We start from the raw sequence: 15,423 nt of genomic DNA, 5'->3' as shown, positions 1-15,423 counted from the left end.
CTTTTCAACCATAAGAGCACATAGAAGATAAATTGATGCTAAACTACAAAGGAATTTTGAGAATTTGATAAGAAAAAAATTGACTTGTTGTGAAGTCTTTGTTGTTTAGTCTTCCTTGTTGAGACTCACGCTGTAAGAAAATTCATAACGACAGAGACTGATTTTGAATGATGAAGGAAAGAGGTATGTATTTATGGAGATTTTGTGTATTGAAATTCTTAATACCTGTTATTAACCACAACATGCTCTCTTTATTTTGCATACGTAAACAAAATTTTTCCTTTTTTGTGGATTTTTCAGGGTTGTGGCTTGTTGTTTTGTAAATAAATTGGATTTTGCGGTTTTATAACTTAAAGTAAATATTGAAAAAATCAAAAGAACTTTTAACGGTTAAATTTATTTTCAAATTTAATTGCTAATCAAAGTAGCCAACTTCAAGTCATAAAATTTCAATAAACGTGAAAATTATTGTGAAAAGTCAATTTAAGTGAATATTTAGTGCTTTTAGAAGATTTCAAGAGACGTAAAGGCATAAACTGCTCAACATAAAAGCAAAGGAAGTCAGTAAGTACAAGAATTAAAGCATTTCTTCAGTAAATTTCGTCAAAAATCAATATTTGTAATAAAATTCAATCAATTAAATTCTTTGTTCAGATTCTTGAACTTTCCATGCCTTAAATCTAAATATTTTAATGAATTCTCAGATTGCAAACATCAAATTGGTAATATTTCTGAAATTTGATAACATTATATCATCAAATTCTTTAAGTTCCTCTAGAAACATCTCTGACAACCTTTAAATTCTCGTCATCAAAACAAAAAATTTATGTAAAAAGATTTAAATCATTATAAATTAAGATTATTGGCAGTGAATCAAGAAAAATTCACGCCTATAGCTATTCATTATTCTGTAGAATATTATACGCAAACATATCAGTGTAATTAAAAATAACTTTTGCATATAAATTTACATCAAAATATGAGAGCGTCCTCTTTGACACAATGAGAAGATTTATTGCTTAAATTCTCATAATTTAAGGTACAATTTCAGTCATATTTTTCTTCGTATTAAATTGCATGAAATGAGAAAAGAAAAAAATACCCAAAATAATTTTTCCGCTGGTCGTCACGGAAAATAACCATCAAAAAATTTTTGTTTACGATCATAAAAGCTTCTAAATGAGTCTTAGTTACCCCAATCAATTGGTATGAAGAAAATCGCTTATGAAATCGAAGAAAACATCATTCACAATGCAGATGTAATGAATGATAATACCATGTTGGATGGACGGGCAGATTATAGATGATAGAGGTTAAATGAAATTCTCAAGGGCATCGAGACAGCGTTGAGTATCCATTGTGTCACTTTTAATGTCCTGTTACTTTATATTCAAGTGTTAAAAAGGAGAAAATTACAGTAAGAAGTGTGGACTCTCGAGTATCAATCCACAGAGAATACATGCAACTGGATATGATAAAATAGGTCAATTTGAATGGGAAAAAACATCAAAAAGCATGAATAATTCTCATACATCGACCAGGTAAACAGCAAAAAGCCACATGAGGACATAGTATTAATTGCACGGTCAATCATAAGTCCAAAGTTTAATCATAATTATAATTATATCAACATTCATGCACAGATTCATTACAAAATGTCTCGAGGGAAATGCGCTTTCGTTATTTAATATGAACATCCATAATCATGAATATACACTTGAATGTTTTCATGCCATGAATATTCCTTACTACATCAATATTATAAAGGCTTATTATGAATACCGCAGTAAAAATAAATAACATCTTTTTCACTCCTACAAGCTTATGAAAGAATAAATTAAAATCCTGTAGATGAACGTAATACAAAAGATGAGCTTTATTCTTCCGAAACAGAACAGAATAAGGAATAAGACTGATTGTGTATTTCGGGAAATAGCTCGAAGTAATTTAATAAGCTTAATTTGCTTTCTCGAATGTTTTTTTTTTCTTAATCTCACAACGGTGGCGTGCAGCTGCGTATTTAGGGTAGATTGTCTATTTAGGGATGTTGCTGGGTAGGTTGACTCTGAATCCTGCTCTGGGCTGATTGAATTTTGATTCAGAATCGGTAAAGTGATCCAAAATTTGACACCAGGTATACGTGACGATGTCATGGTGCCGGATTTTGATCGATTAACCGATTTGAGCTATTCTAAGAAGTTGATATGTGAATCTTTGATGATCTTCTAGCTACGCACCTGAACTGCTTTACTTGACTCCCGATACATACCAACAGTAGCGATTTTCATAAATCTTCTACACAAAAACCATTTCATACCTCATGATGACATTAAATCGCACATTATCTCGTTTTTGCTAGCGAACAAAATTCCTTTTTCGCCAATATCTCAATCACCATTTATGTACACATTTTTTATTATCGAGGGAGATACGACATTCTTTTTCTTTAGCGCTATTCGCTCACAAATGATGATGACGATGATCAACTTTTTCATCATCCTTGTCACACTGAATGAAAAATTTTTTTTTAAATTGAATTATGAAAATGAAAATACTTTTTTTTTTACATGAAATATAGATGAGTCGCGTCGTTGTGACTTTAAAATTGTCTTATTTCTTTTATATTTATTAAGATTTCTCTTGAATTTTACAATGTTGCGATATTTTTAAAAAATTTATGGTAATGAGAAATTTTCTTTTTGAAATGAAGATTATCTTTGGTTTTAGAAAGAGTTTAGCTGTAAATCTTGGAAATATGTCGGGTTGGAATACTGGTTATAGGATGATTGATAGTCCAGAGCTAGAAGTCGACTCAGATTTTGTATGGAAAAGTCGACTCGATCTATCAAGTCTATCCGAGTCCAAATACGAATCTGAATCCGAATTCGAGTCGACTTTGAGCTCTGATTAATTCTCAAAAGAAGAAAAGAAAGACATTTGAAATTTTTGCTTCTATAACATTTGCTTTGATATTGACGAAAATCTAATTTTTCAAAAACATTCAAATTTCCTTTGAGAATTTGCACATTTTCCTAGAACTTTTTCTTCATAACCCGAGCGACACAAATGAAGAAGGCTCAGTCTTGGAGCTCTTAAGGCTCCTCTGCGGAGCTTTTAAAGCTCCTCTTCTCTTTTAAGGCTCTGTTAAAACCTTTTTTCAGTTGATGTCACATATCATTTGTTATCACAACCCATTCGGATGCCACATAGAGACAGCTTCCATCCGTTGTCAACAAAAGAGCTTTTAACAAAGCCTTAAAAGCTCCGTAGCGGTAAAGAAAGAAACTTTCTGAATAATTTACAAGGTTTAAAATGAGTAAAAAAAAACTCAATTTCACTTCAAAATTCTTAATCATTCAGCGTCAAAGAAGTCGGAAAATTTTCACACTTTTAAGAAGTAAGAAGAAGAAAAATTTACACTTGGTAAAACTTTTTCCTGTGTTTTTCTTGAAAAAACCTTTAAAGAAAAATATTATTTTTTTACACATTTTTTGAGTTTGATGAGAATTATGTTTAATGCATTTAATCTTTAAATTTAACGAGATAGACAAGTAACACACATTCCGTTCCTTTTTCCTTAAAAAGATAAATATTTGAGTAGCATGAAAAGGCGTTGATGCAAGATGAATGATAAACTTTACGACTGTAATGTTCCGTACGCTGTACAAATGTAAACATCGTCAGCATAATCATCATGAAATGCAGTATTGCTGGAAGGGGAAAAATAAAAAAAAAAATTGAAAAAAAATTTTTCTTCATTTCATTATTTTTATTATTTTTCATAAAATATATATTTGATTTAATTTTGGGTTAACGAAAAAACTTGTTCTTCATGTAGCAATATTCATATCTATCCATAAAACTCTTATTCCCAAAAATATGATTTTTCAAACCATTCATTTCACTTTTTTTTATAAATATAAATTTATTTTTTTGATATATCATGCATGTTTGAAGCTATAACAATCATGCATTATTTATACTGTAATTTCTTGATATATGAATACTTTTGAGGCTTCTTTCTTGCTGGCTTGCACTTTTTTTCTTCTTTTATTGGCATATTTTGTAGCAATGGTTGGATTTTAGGGAGCTTTTCCGAGCTACACAAATGAATTAGGCTCTGCCATGGAGATTGGGCATCCATATGATCGCCAAACGGAACCGGCTTTCATTTGGTTGGTAAAAGAGGTTCAGCTTAACATAGCGATGCCTTCTTCATTTGTGTCGCTCGGGGTTGGATTTTAGGAAGCTTTTAGGGCAAATTATGATTGTTTTTTGTTTTATTTTGATGGAAATTTGCATTTTTTATGCTTGTTAAAGGCAGCACAATACTACGATTATGCTTCCTAAACAGAATTTCAAAGATCAAGTATAATCAACTTTACTCGATAAAAGTCAAAACTTGTTTTCTGTAATTTTCATCAAAAATTTAACAAAGTCATCTGAAAGCGAATTTCATTTCTAAGCCTAGATCAAAGAGCTGCCATTTAGCTTTCAGGCTTGTATCTCTTAATGCTTTATTGGATAAATTCGTAAGAAAAAAAGGAAGTTAAAAAGTTCAAAGGAGGCTAATTTTTGTTGATTTTTATCGTGTTTGCTTTGTTAAGCTTCAAAGATTTGTGATTTTGTGGTCAAGAAATTTATTTATTGTGGAATTGTATAAGGCTTATTAGGAATAGGAGAATAGAAATTTCAAATCAGGTGATTTTTTACCATTGCTTTTTAAAAGACATTGATTTTAAAATGGTTAATCTCCAGATTTTTAAGAATAAAATCATTTGAAAATTAACAATATGAAAAAAAAATGTATTTTTTGAATACAAAAATTTGATTTATTTTTTACAATATTTTCAAAAAAATTAATTATTAATCACCAATCCCGAATACCATAATTATAAAATACTCTATCCCAATCGCTTTGACTAGAAAATTTATATAAAATATTTCAAAATATTGTAAGTAATCTAAAATACTAAATTCAATCATCATTTAAAAGCTTTAAATTTAAGTTTAACTTTTGCAAGTAATTTTATGCTTTATATGCTTAAACTCTCGCAAATATCATGAAATTTTACAATTTTCTTCAAACTTCATTAAACCTTTTTAACATTGTGGCAAAAAAGTTGAAATTTAAACAAACTTCTAAAAACCCCACAATAAAAGATTCAGTATTTAAAAATAACATGTGGAAATAAACCATTTTAGATATGTATGCCAAGTCCTCAGACAGATGTAAATACATTATGGTTAAATTCTTTAATTATTCATTCACACCTCCATTCACTCATCAACTTTTCAACACAAAATTCTTAACAACAATAACTTGGAAGTTTACCATTAAATATACTTTTTTTTGTTCTCATCTCTTAAAAATTGTACACAACATGTTTCATTTCAATTCACTTTTCTTGATTTTCATTCTTATTTTGATTAGAATATATTTATATAAACTTTTATTGTAACTTTTTTTGTTTGTTTTTTTATGGAACAATAATTATCCATTTTAGGATGAATAAAGCTAAAGATTGTTTTTTGTTTAAACATAGAATTTTGTAGAAAAATAAAATTCTTTTTGTTTAGATTGAAATTAATTTTTTTTTGAAAATTTGAGCAAATAATTAAAAATTCAAATAAATTGAAAAAAATTGGATTAAAATTCAAAAATTTCAACTTTTTAATCAAAATTTTTTTTTTTTAAAATCATGATTTTAAGAACTATTAAATTATCAAAATTCTAATTTAAAAATTCTCAAATTCGAATTCGAAGTTTTAGTTTAAACTTTTAAAACTTAAATTTAAAATTTTCAACAAACTTTCTTGATACATTTTTGAGCTTAAAAATCTAATCTTCAAATTTTGAATTTCAAAAAACTTTTCTCGACCTTCAAAAATCAAATTTCCAAAAAACTACCTTAATTTGAAAACAAAAGCTTGCTTTTTTGTTTGAGCACAGAAAACTTTTCCTTGTTTTTTGTTTCTTCCAAGAACAAAAAGGTCATCAATTTAAAAGAAAAAGCGAGAAAAGTTCTTTTGTGGACATTTTAAAGCAAAAATGAAAAACTTAGAAAGTCAACCTTTACAAAATGAAAATCTAGTTTTTGTTTGGAACATAAAAACATAAAAAACTTTTTTGTTTTCATTTATGGAAGCATTATATCTTATTTTTATGGCTTAACTTCTTCAAATTCCTTTTCCTTTAATGTAAATGTGCTAAATTCATGTTTGAGAAACATTTCCTCCAAGCTCTCAATTGGTGGCACCTTCTTACGTGGCGAAAGTACACGATCACTATCATATTCCTCTGAATCTTCAGTTTCTGTATCAATAAAGTGTATACTATTGCCATCGATTTCGACATCTAACGACTTGTTATCCTCCTCAGCATCGCAATAAATCTCATCGTCAGATAGCGAATCATCGTCATTTATAACATTTTTATGGTTGTGATACATTTCATTGTTATTATTATTATTGTTATTGATTATCTCATTTGCACAGCCATTATTGTATGATTCTAGTCGTCTAAAATATTCCTCATTATTCAATATTCTTGATCGCCAAATTGAGTTGTCGAATGGAGGTTGTGTACCGCCGTATTCTAGAAAAAAAAGTAATAGAGATAAGTGGATGTAATATTTTGGGTTGTAATATGATGGGAATGATATGGTCAATTTGGTTGGATATTAGATTTTTGAGGTAGAATTGCTTAGCTGTAGCTTGCGAGGCCATAGTTTGTGTAGTATAGTCTGGTATAGTCTGGTATAGTCTAGTATAATCTAGTAAAGTCAAGTATAGTCTAGTATAGTCTAGTATAGTCTAGTATAGTCTAGTATAGTCTAGTATAGTCCAGTATAGTCCAGTATAGTCTGGTATAGTCTGGTATAGTCTAGTATAATCTAGTAAAGTCAATCTCTGGTCCAAGTTTATTAATCAATTCATAATTCTACCACAATTTTCGTCTCTTTCAACAAAAATATCACTGACCATCTTCATCAAAATACAAATATCAACAAGAAAAAATCAATTTCCCTGCATCAACAAAATTTTTTGAATATTTATTTAGGAACATTTTAAATTGATTTTCAAGCATCATTTCTATCCAACCAAACTGGAAGTAGGAAACCAAAATAAATTGAAATCTACCTGCTGGAAGGCAATCTTTCGGTATATGCTTATACAGTGAATTCAAATCACTTCCATGAAGATGAATCTGGAATGAATGAGTAGAAAAGGATTGAAAATAAAAGCCGAAATCAAAAATATTTAACGAACTGTGAAATACAAAAATAAAGAAGGAGATGAAAATTTTGTTGACATACCCGTCTACGAATTTTATCTTTGAGGAACGGCTTAAGCATAGCTAAAATGGCATCAAAATAGAATGGCTCGTACAGAACATGGAAGGCTTTAAAGCGTAGTGGAAAAGCTTCTTGAACGACTTCAACAGTTCGTTTTGCCAAATGTGGCGATAAATATTTTGCATGTCCTAAACTTAAGCCTGACATATCTAAAAGTACTACAAGTCCACCGATTTGCACTTCTGGCGAACGAATGGCGTCTTCTAACGATAATACATTGCTCCGGAAAACATGGTCGACAGGAACTTTATATGGATCGCATTTTTCTGTTCATGTCCACGATAAAAAGGAAAAAAAGGAAATAGAAAATTAATGTAATTTGAGTAAAATATAAGTGTTAACATCACGTCACGTACCGACACGAAACAAATAAATTTGTCGTCCTTGTAGATCTGGTTGTGGAAGCATGCACTGAATTTGCATTTCAAGCATTGATTTTAAATCAGATGGTGGCGATACGTGAAATAATTCCGGTGAGTGAACCTTCATCCAATAATACTTTTGAATCATCTTGAATGCCTTGTCAACATCGAATTTCTTTGCACGCAAGAATCTCAATAGAAATGCATCATCTTCACGTCCACGCTTGTTTAAATCACTTGATGTTATCATACTTCTAAGTTGTCTTATTTTGGAATTTGCATCTTTATTCTCATTCAATTCTTTCTCAGCCTTTTCACGCCATGATTTATCTACAGATGTAAAATTATTTTTAGTCCGAACATTTTAGTTGTAAATAAATATTTCATACCTAAACTCCTGTTTAGTTCCATTTCAAACTCGGCATGTGGATCGATTAAATAATCACATATGTGACTTTTGCTTGGTGAATTTGACTTGCTTGATCTATTCGACTTCATGGTTTACTTGTTGAGTTGCTACTACTGAAAATACAAATTTTTTGGTGTTAAATAATGTTTTTTCATCAATGAGATAATTTTTGTGGCTTGAAATTCATGAATGAGTTGAAGAGAGTAGTAAGAAGACATACAATTTTGAAGTTTTACTAAGCAATCGATGAAATAATTTTGAAGTATTTGCGTAAGAAAAGTGCAGCAATAAATTTTGAAATTATTGGAATTTTGCAATTGAGATGCTGTAAATTGAGAGAAAATTGAGGCTGTGTCCGATTTTAAGCAGATTGTTTTGAAGAGAAATTTTGTTTGGAAAGTAAATATTGGGTTTGTTGTATTTGGAACAGATGAGGTTAAAAGCTATGATTTTAGATAAAATCGACATGGAGCTCATATTGCCAGCAATTTTGGCACAGACCCTTTAAGCACAAAGTGTAGAAGTAGTCTAAAATATATCTCGAAGTCGATGTGACTCTGACCTGAGGCAGGATTTAATTGAACCTAACCTGGAATCTAAGTCACGCTAGTGTTTGACCTGATTTTCAACCTTTTCAACGACATGCGCCTTCCGGGAAAGCAAGCATAGAATAAACCAGAGCTATTTAAACAAGATTTCCCAATTAATCTACAAAATATCATCATCAGTCTCGTGATTTAAAATTGATTCTTCTCTCCTCTCAAATCTCTTTAATTCTATAAATTAATCTCAAAAAAGTTGAAATTGAAATTGGCAAAATTTCAATCATTTGATATTTAATTAAAATAATTATCGAATCAATCAGTTCAATTAAATATAATTGCAATCTCTTTATATTTAATAAACTTTCCTTCCTTCTTCCACACGCTTCCGATTTGTATCTCATGTGTGGCTTCGTCTTGCTCCAAAAAAGTATTTTTATAATTTGAAAATGTTTAATAAAATGAAAATTTTTTATGAGTTTTTTGAGCGTAAATGTCAACTAAATACCGAGAAAATGGAAAATTTTCAAATTTAAATTTTTGTCAAATGAATTTGAGTTTAAATTTAATTACTTTGACAAATTCCTATTATCGGAATGTGGGTGTTGATAAGTATTAATATGATAATGTGCCATTAAGCATCTACTTTACAATAATCTGTTTTTATTCTTACTGTAATTAAAATATCTCCTTAAAATTGTTTAATCTCATTGTATAAGAATCAGTTTAATATCATCGTCAAAGCTATTCATAATATTTTGCCATTCTCAAAGAATTCACAGATTAAAATGTTATCGTAAAGCTCTCTTTACTGCATCTATAAACAAATTCAACAAAATGCTTATTTTGATTGTAGTAAAAAAACGTAATTGCTTAAAAGTAAACAGAACTTTTGCGATTCTCGAAGTTTTCAATTTAATAACAAAGAAGAATGTTTGAGGAAACTCATTTTCTTGAGTTTTAATGAGTCACTGAAGTTGATATTGTAGTATGAAGAGTAATCGAGAAATTGAATTTAAGGAAATTCTTTGTGTTACTCAGAGCGACACCAAATGAACATGGTTTTGATTTGGAGTTATTAAAAGGGCTCTAGCAGTGTTTTTACAGCGTTGTGGCGGATCCTGCTTCATTTGTGTCACTCGGGATACGTGTATTGCTCAGGCTCATTTAAGAATTCAAATTTTAATAGCCCAATATAAAGGAAATTTTGATTTTTATCACCAAAATGTTGCTAAATACTTAAAATTTGCACGAAAATTTCATTGATTTAAAATTCCGTAAATTTTAGGTCACAATTTAAATAACACTCAAAAATCTCATTTATAATGACCACTTAATAATACATTAAATCCTTTTAAATCATCCGAATAATTAGTGATCATCATTCATGTCACATTTATAGCCAATAAATGTCTAAATAAATTTCTAAACCTTACACAAGCATGTAAATTAGTTCGTACGTATATTGGCGACGTGAAAATAGAAAGAAAACATTGTAACATCTCGACATTTGTATCGCAGATGAGATATAGACGCTTTTTCGTTAATCACAATAATCATCGTTGAAAATAAAAGGTCACGAGTGAAATGCAGACGGGAAAAAACTTATTTTCGTCTCAAGATGCGAATGGCCTGAGGGAGGTGATTTTGTAGGGATTTTCCCGTCATTTCTGGGAAGTTATGCCTAGTCTGATGTGATTTTATCTTAAATTGGTAATTTGAATTTAAATTGGTGTTAATGACCTTGATGATGAGAGAAATTTGAATTATTTATAGAAGGAAGTTCGTAGTTGGAGGTTCTTGTGACTTTATTTTAGTGTATTTCTGTTGAATTGGTAAATTTTATTGAAATTAAGATTGAAGACAATTCTCAGATATGAATGAGTCACGAGACTGAGATAAGTGCAGAGGTGGACATTCCAATTAACAAATTCCATTAAAAATGTTGACACAAATATTTCAATTTTCATTCCTAGAAAAATCTTCATTCACAAATTTTCCACACCTTAAACAAATGATTCATTAAATCAGAAATTCCTCGAAGTAATAAAAATTTCTCAAAAAGTCATTAGCACTCGTTGACATATTTCTGCTCTGTTTGTCTTTTAATCTCTTTAACAATTTCCCTCGAAAAAAACTTTTTCTGACTCAATATTTTCATCGCCTTTAGAGAATTTCTCACATTTTAAACACACCGAGATGTGATTAAATTAATGAGAAAAAATGTTTAAATGACGCAGATAATCGGAATCTCTTTACAGAGCACGAGGAAAATGCGATGAGAAAATAAGGTGTGTGTGATTCATTTGGGAATTAAACTTGAAGTAATTATTGAGTTTTACATGCTTGAGTAAGAAAATTTTAAAATTAAACAAAAAGTTTCTTTAAATAAAATTCAATTTATATTTTGAAAAGTCGTTATTGTTGTTTTTGGGTCGAGAATCAGTGAAACAAAGGGAACATGATCAGCTATAGACCAAATATCCCTTAATCCGCTCCTGATTGGGGAAGACGTGAGGATTTTCAACTTCAAAAATAGATCTTGGCAAATATTTTACTTTAATTTACCGGTTTTTTATGAGAGCTGATGATAAACATGAAGCAGATAGATCAAACATGCTGCATTTATATATTTACGGAAGTCGCTTATCTAAACATAGAAAGCCCTTGATAATAACCTTTAAATTTTGTCATAAAAGCCATGATTTTTCGAGAAAATTTCACAATACATGACCGTAACATAATTTCTGATGTAAATTAATAAATTACAAAATCTAATCGGCGTTTATTGTTGGGAAATAAATGCAAAAAAACTTTGCGATTATTGCGTCAAAAAACACAGTAAAATTATGCATCGTAAAGCCATTAAAAGTCTTTTGAAATTTATTTTGTATCGTCACACATCGATGTGCCAAAATGCATGAAGATGATGAAATTTTCATTTGTTTTTGCTTCCACGCGACTTACATTTTTCAGTCTAATTAAGATTAATGAGCAAACAGTCATATTTACATGATAAAATGAGTTAATTAATTTTCTATTTTAAGATTCATTATCATAACTTTAAAAGTTATTTAATTAATATTTAGAAGATTAAATATTTGACTTTAGATGAAAAATGTAAAAAATTCAAATATAATTAATGAAATATTCGCCATATTACGCGTGGAGATAATTAGTGTTGATAAGTAGATCAAACAATTTTAGTTCCGCATAAAAGATTAATATCGATGATACTTCAGATAATGCTGAATGGATAATTAAGGATTAATCTTGTAGATTATGCTGAATTATGCTTAGGAAGTGCTGGAAGTTTATTGACATGTTTACCAAATTTTCTATTGAAACTTACAATTAATAGGCAATAATGTTATTTTTATGAGAACTATTTATCAAAAAGATGGATGAGTTTGTTGACATAGAGGAATTTTGAAGTAAGATTAACGGCATGTTTTTGAGTTTGGGAGATTTATGTGAGCTTTTGGATTTCACACTGTAGTAACTTAGTTGAATGGATTCTAGGAAATAGAACCATATATAGACAATTCTGTCGATGCAAGAGTAAGCCTTCTGTGGCCGAATGGTTGGACAGCCGACCTAATACCCTTAAAATATAGACAGTAGCTCCACATTCAGTAATTAACATTTCCAAAAAGTCTTCTCCATCAAAATCATAAGCGGATGTGTCAAAAAGTTCTGAAAATTTTCTCATGCATTATTCACTAAGAAGATTACGATGTTCACCTGCTGTTTCTCGTCTACGTCATACCTTCTATCTGAGACATGTGCGAACTAAGTTGAAGTTCATGTCGTTGAACTCTGTAAATGCTTTTTGAAGTACTTAAAAGTTGTAATCGTAAAAGTTTTTGAGAATTATTTGGCCATAAAATTTAAGTTCACAAGACTGCTATCCAAAGTTTAATGATAATAGATTATTTTCACTAAAGAGCATTAAATGCTAATAGAACTCATCAGGTACCATTGCAAACCTTGAGCTACATACGTAGAACATTGAAATACCATCAACGTGATTCCATACATCACAAAACATTACATCAAACTTCTTACATGTGACCAATAAATTTCCAAACTTGCGACATCTTCCTCTACAGTGCGGAATCCATACGACAACAAAACAGTTTCTGCACACAACAATAAATTACCATATTTATTCAAATGAATCACTGTCAATATCTATGTCATTATCCAACTAGTATGATAATCAAACGAAAACGAATGAGAAATTTTAAAGAGAAACGAAAGGAAAATGTTTAATGTTTTTCGTTCCTCTTACGTATAAATAATGTCAAGGTCTTATTATGTATATGTAAATTTACGCGACGAGAAATAGTTAACATTCAGTTTTATTGCTTTTGATGAAGTTCAGATATTATTGGAAGCGATTTTGATAAGGAAAATTGATTTTGGTAAAGGTTTTTGAGTAGATTTTACGTCGTCGCTGTGTCTATGAAGCTATAGAAAATTCTAGAAAGCTATTTAAATTTAGTATTGCGGTCTAAATTTGGCAAGATTCGGATTTTTTTGAAACCTTTACATTATTCCAAAAATTCCACAATTTTAATGCTTAATTTCGCAAAGAACAAGTTTCGGAAGTGCTTAATTGGAAAACAGCTACAATTAATCCAATTAGTCTCATTAATTACAACCAAGCTCATCAACCTTGACATTGAATTCTAAGTACCAAAATTTAATATTCTCAAAATTCGCCAAATATCCAATAATCTGCAAATTAAAAGGAAGTTCTCGCATTCAGCTTAAATTTAATTCACCGCACAGCTTTGTACCGCATAAAAAATCGCTTATCCATAAAAATCAATGTGAATACATGCTTAAGTACATCGTAAAATAAGCGCCAATAATAAAAATCTTCAAAAATCCCATCGTGCCAAGTATTATAATATAATATACCGTCCCTAATATGTCAAATCGAAATTAAATGAGGAAATGACATAAAGATGAAGTTGACATTTTGATCCCATCGAAAATGAATTTCAATTTTTATATGATTCTATATCCAATTTCTGAGTAAAGAAAATTTTTTTGGGCTTAAAAGAAAAATTTCAAAGTGAGAAAATTTTTCCGGAAAATAAGAAAAACTTTTCCAAACAACTGAATATTTTGACAACAAAGGGGAAGTGTGGAAACTTGGTGGAAACTTTTGGGTCATAAAAAAGAAGATCGTCTGTACAAAAGAAGCATTAATCGAATGTAAAAAGATTTAGAATCAATAAGATGAGGGGATGCAGCTGTTAAAGGTCATGTACGTAGATTATGAAAGTGAGCAAGTATGGGGAGTTCATGAATGACGTCAGTAGGAAATGAAAAGTTGGGCTGCTCAGGTACGAAGATAGAAGTTTTTGATCTTGAACAGAACTTAAACTGACCAGACGGTGACGTGGCTGCTTGGACGATAGACATAGTATTGTACTTGGGAAATTGACAAGGGATAGCCATGATTGATCTGTGACAATGATAGATCATATGAATATTAATGAACGGTGTGGCAACTCCAAGTAACGATAGGAGGAGGAAGGGTATCATAAAACGGTCCAATGTACAGTCTCGATAATGAAACACTTCTCACCTAAATCTTAACCATAATGACACAATGAATCTCAAAGAAGAAATATAACGTAATGAAATAAATCACTGCATTTATTGAGTTCTTAATGAAAATAGAGCACTAAATTATTCGCACCATTGTGTAACTCCTCGAAAAGCAATTTTCATGCATAATTTTTTTGCTTTGATTAATTTTATTCAAACATCCAATTTGGCAAGAAATGTTTTGTGCATATTTGAAGAAAAAATTATGTAAATTAATGAAGCAATACAAAATTTGCAAATAATCAGTTCCATTTCTGTATTGTTGATTGCAAGAAGCTTAATTATACTTAATGAAAAGGTGTACAGAGGGATATAAAGTGTAAACATTGTTGTGGATATTTATAAGGTAAACTTTAGGGCGGGAAAAATCGATAAAATGAGAGAAAATATCACATATATTATATGGAGCTTTTGTTCCTTTTTTAATGGGGTAAATTTGCATTGTTTTGAGTATTTTTATTGCCAATTTAAAAGGGATGAGATCAGCATTTATTGACTATATCCGAATATTCGATAAATATGAATTATAACCTCTTAGTTCCCATCAAAGAAATTCTCATGTGATGACATGTTCAGCCACAAAAAATCATTCGAAAAATACATAAATAATTTATTAATATTTCTGTCACTTACGTCCACTACAATAATTCAATATTTTTTCTAGACTTATTTCACAATTTTTAAGAAATAATGATTCACTTTCACCAGACGATTGCAGTTGAGCCTTGAAAATTATTTTTCCCTTTTTTCACTTGAAGGTTTTTCCGAATATTTTCATAAATGCGACAGTTGTCGTTCCAAAATTTTAAGTCTACTTGTTTGGCTTCCTTAAATCCACATTAAAATTTTATCAAATTCACGAAAAGATTCAACTTAAAAAAATAAACTTTTTTATTTTCTTCACAAAATTTTTTGGCCCAAAAAAATCTACGACAACTTTTCGCGACTCACGATTCACAACTGAACAACAGAGGGAAAAATGTTTTTTTGTGTACTGATTGATTCGCGCATCATTCGAAAAACTCTCAGCTGCAATCGAGATTATAAAGCGATGCCAAAGTAAAGCCTTTGAAATTTTTGTACGGAAAGACTTTTTCTTCGGTGAGATAGTAGACATGAAAGAG

The 15,423-nt window shown here is 30.0% G+C and overlaps 1 protein-coding gene across 1 annotated transcript; it reads right to left on the bottom strand.

Annotated features, from left to right (window-relative positions):
- Positions 1-5,882: 5,882 nt before the first annotated feature.
- On the bottom strand, positions 5,883-15,292 carry LOC139100553 (alpha-tocopherol transfer protein-like). The gene is made up of 6 exons (XM_070653179.1): positions 14,933-15,292; positions 8,110-8,242; positions 7,715-8,050; positions 7,320-7,624; positions 7,144-7,210; positions 5,883-6,598 (listed from the first exon to the last, which is right to left on the bottom strand). Exons 2-6 carry the CDS (start codon positions 8,216-8,218, stop codon positions 6,165-6,167), a joined length of 1,251 nt encoding a protein of 416 aa, XP_070509280.1. The 5' UTR covers positions 8,219-8,242; positions 14,933-15,292; the 3' UTR covers positions 5,883-6,164.
- Between the last annotated feature and the right edge of the window lie 131 nt (positions 15,293-15,423).

This window comes from Chironomus tepperi, unplaced genomic scaffold (genome assembly GCF_022539635.2).
Source record: "Chironomus tepperi strain 1889 unplaced genomic scaffold, CSIRO-AGI_Ctep_v1 contig_67, whole genome shotgun sequence".
In the NCBI taxonomy this organism is placed as follows: Eukaryota; Metazoa; Arthropoda; class Insecta; order Diptera; family Chironomidae; genus Chironomus; species Chironomus tepperi.
Note: the sequence above shows the minus strand (reverse complement) of the source record. Positions and strands in the feature narration are given on the sequence as shown.

Coding starts and splice junctions, on each gene's coding strand:
- LOC139100553 (XM_070653179.1), bottom strand. CDS start 8,218: ATGAAGTCGAATAGATCAAGCAAGTCAAATTCACCAAGCAAAAGTCAC. Junction 8,051..8,109: donor GGAACTAAACAGGAGTTTAG/GTATGAAATATT, acceptor TTACATCTGTAG/ATAAATCATGGCGTGAAAAG. Junction 7,625..7,714: donor AATTTATTTGTTTCGTGTCG/GTACGTGACGTG, acceptor GGACATGAACAG/AAAAATGCGATCCATATAAA.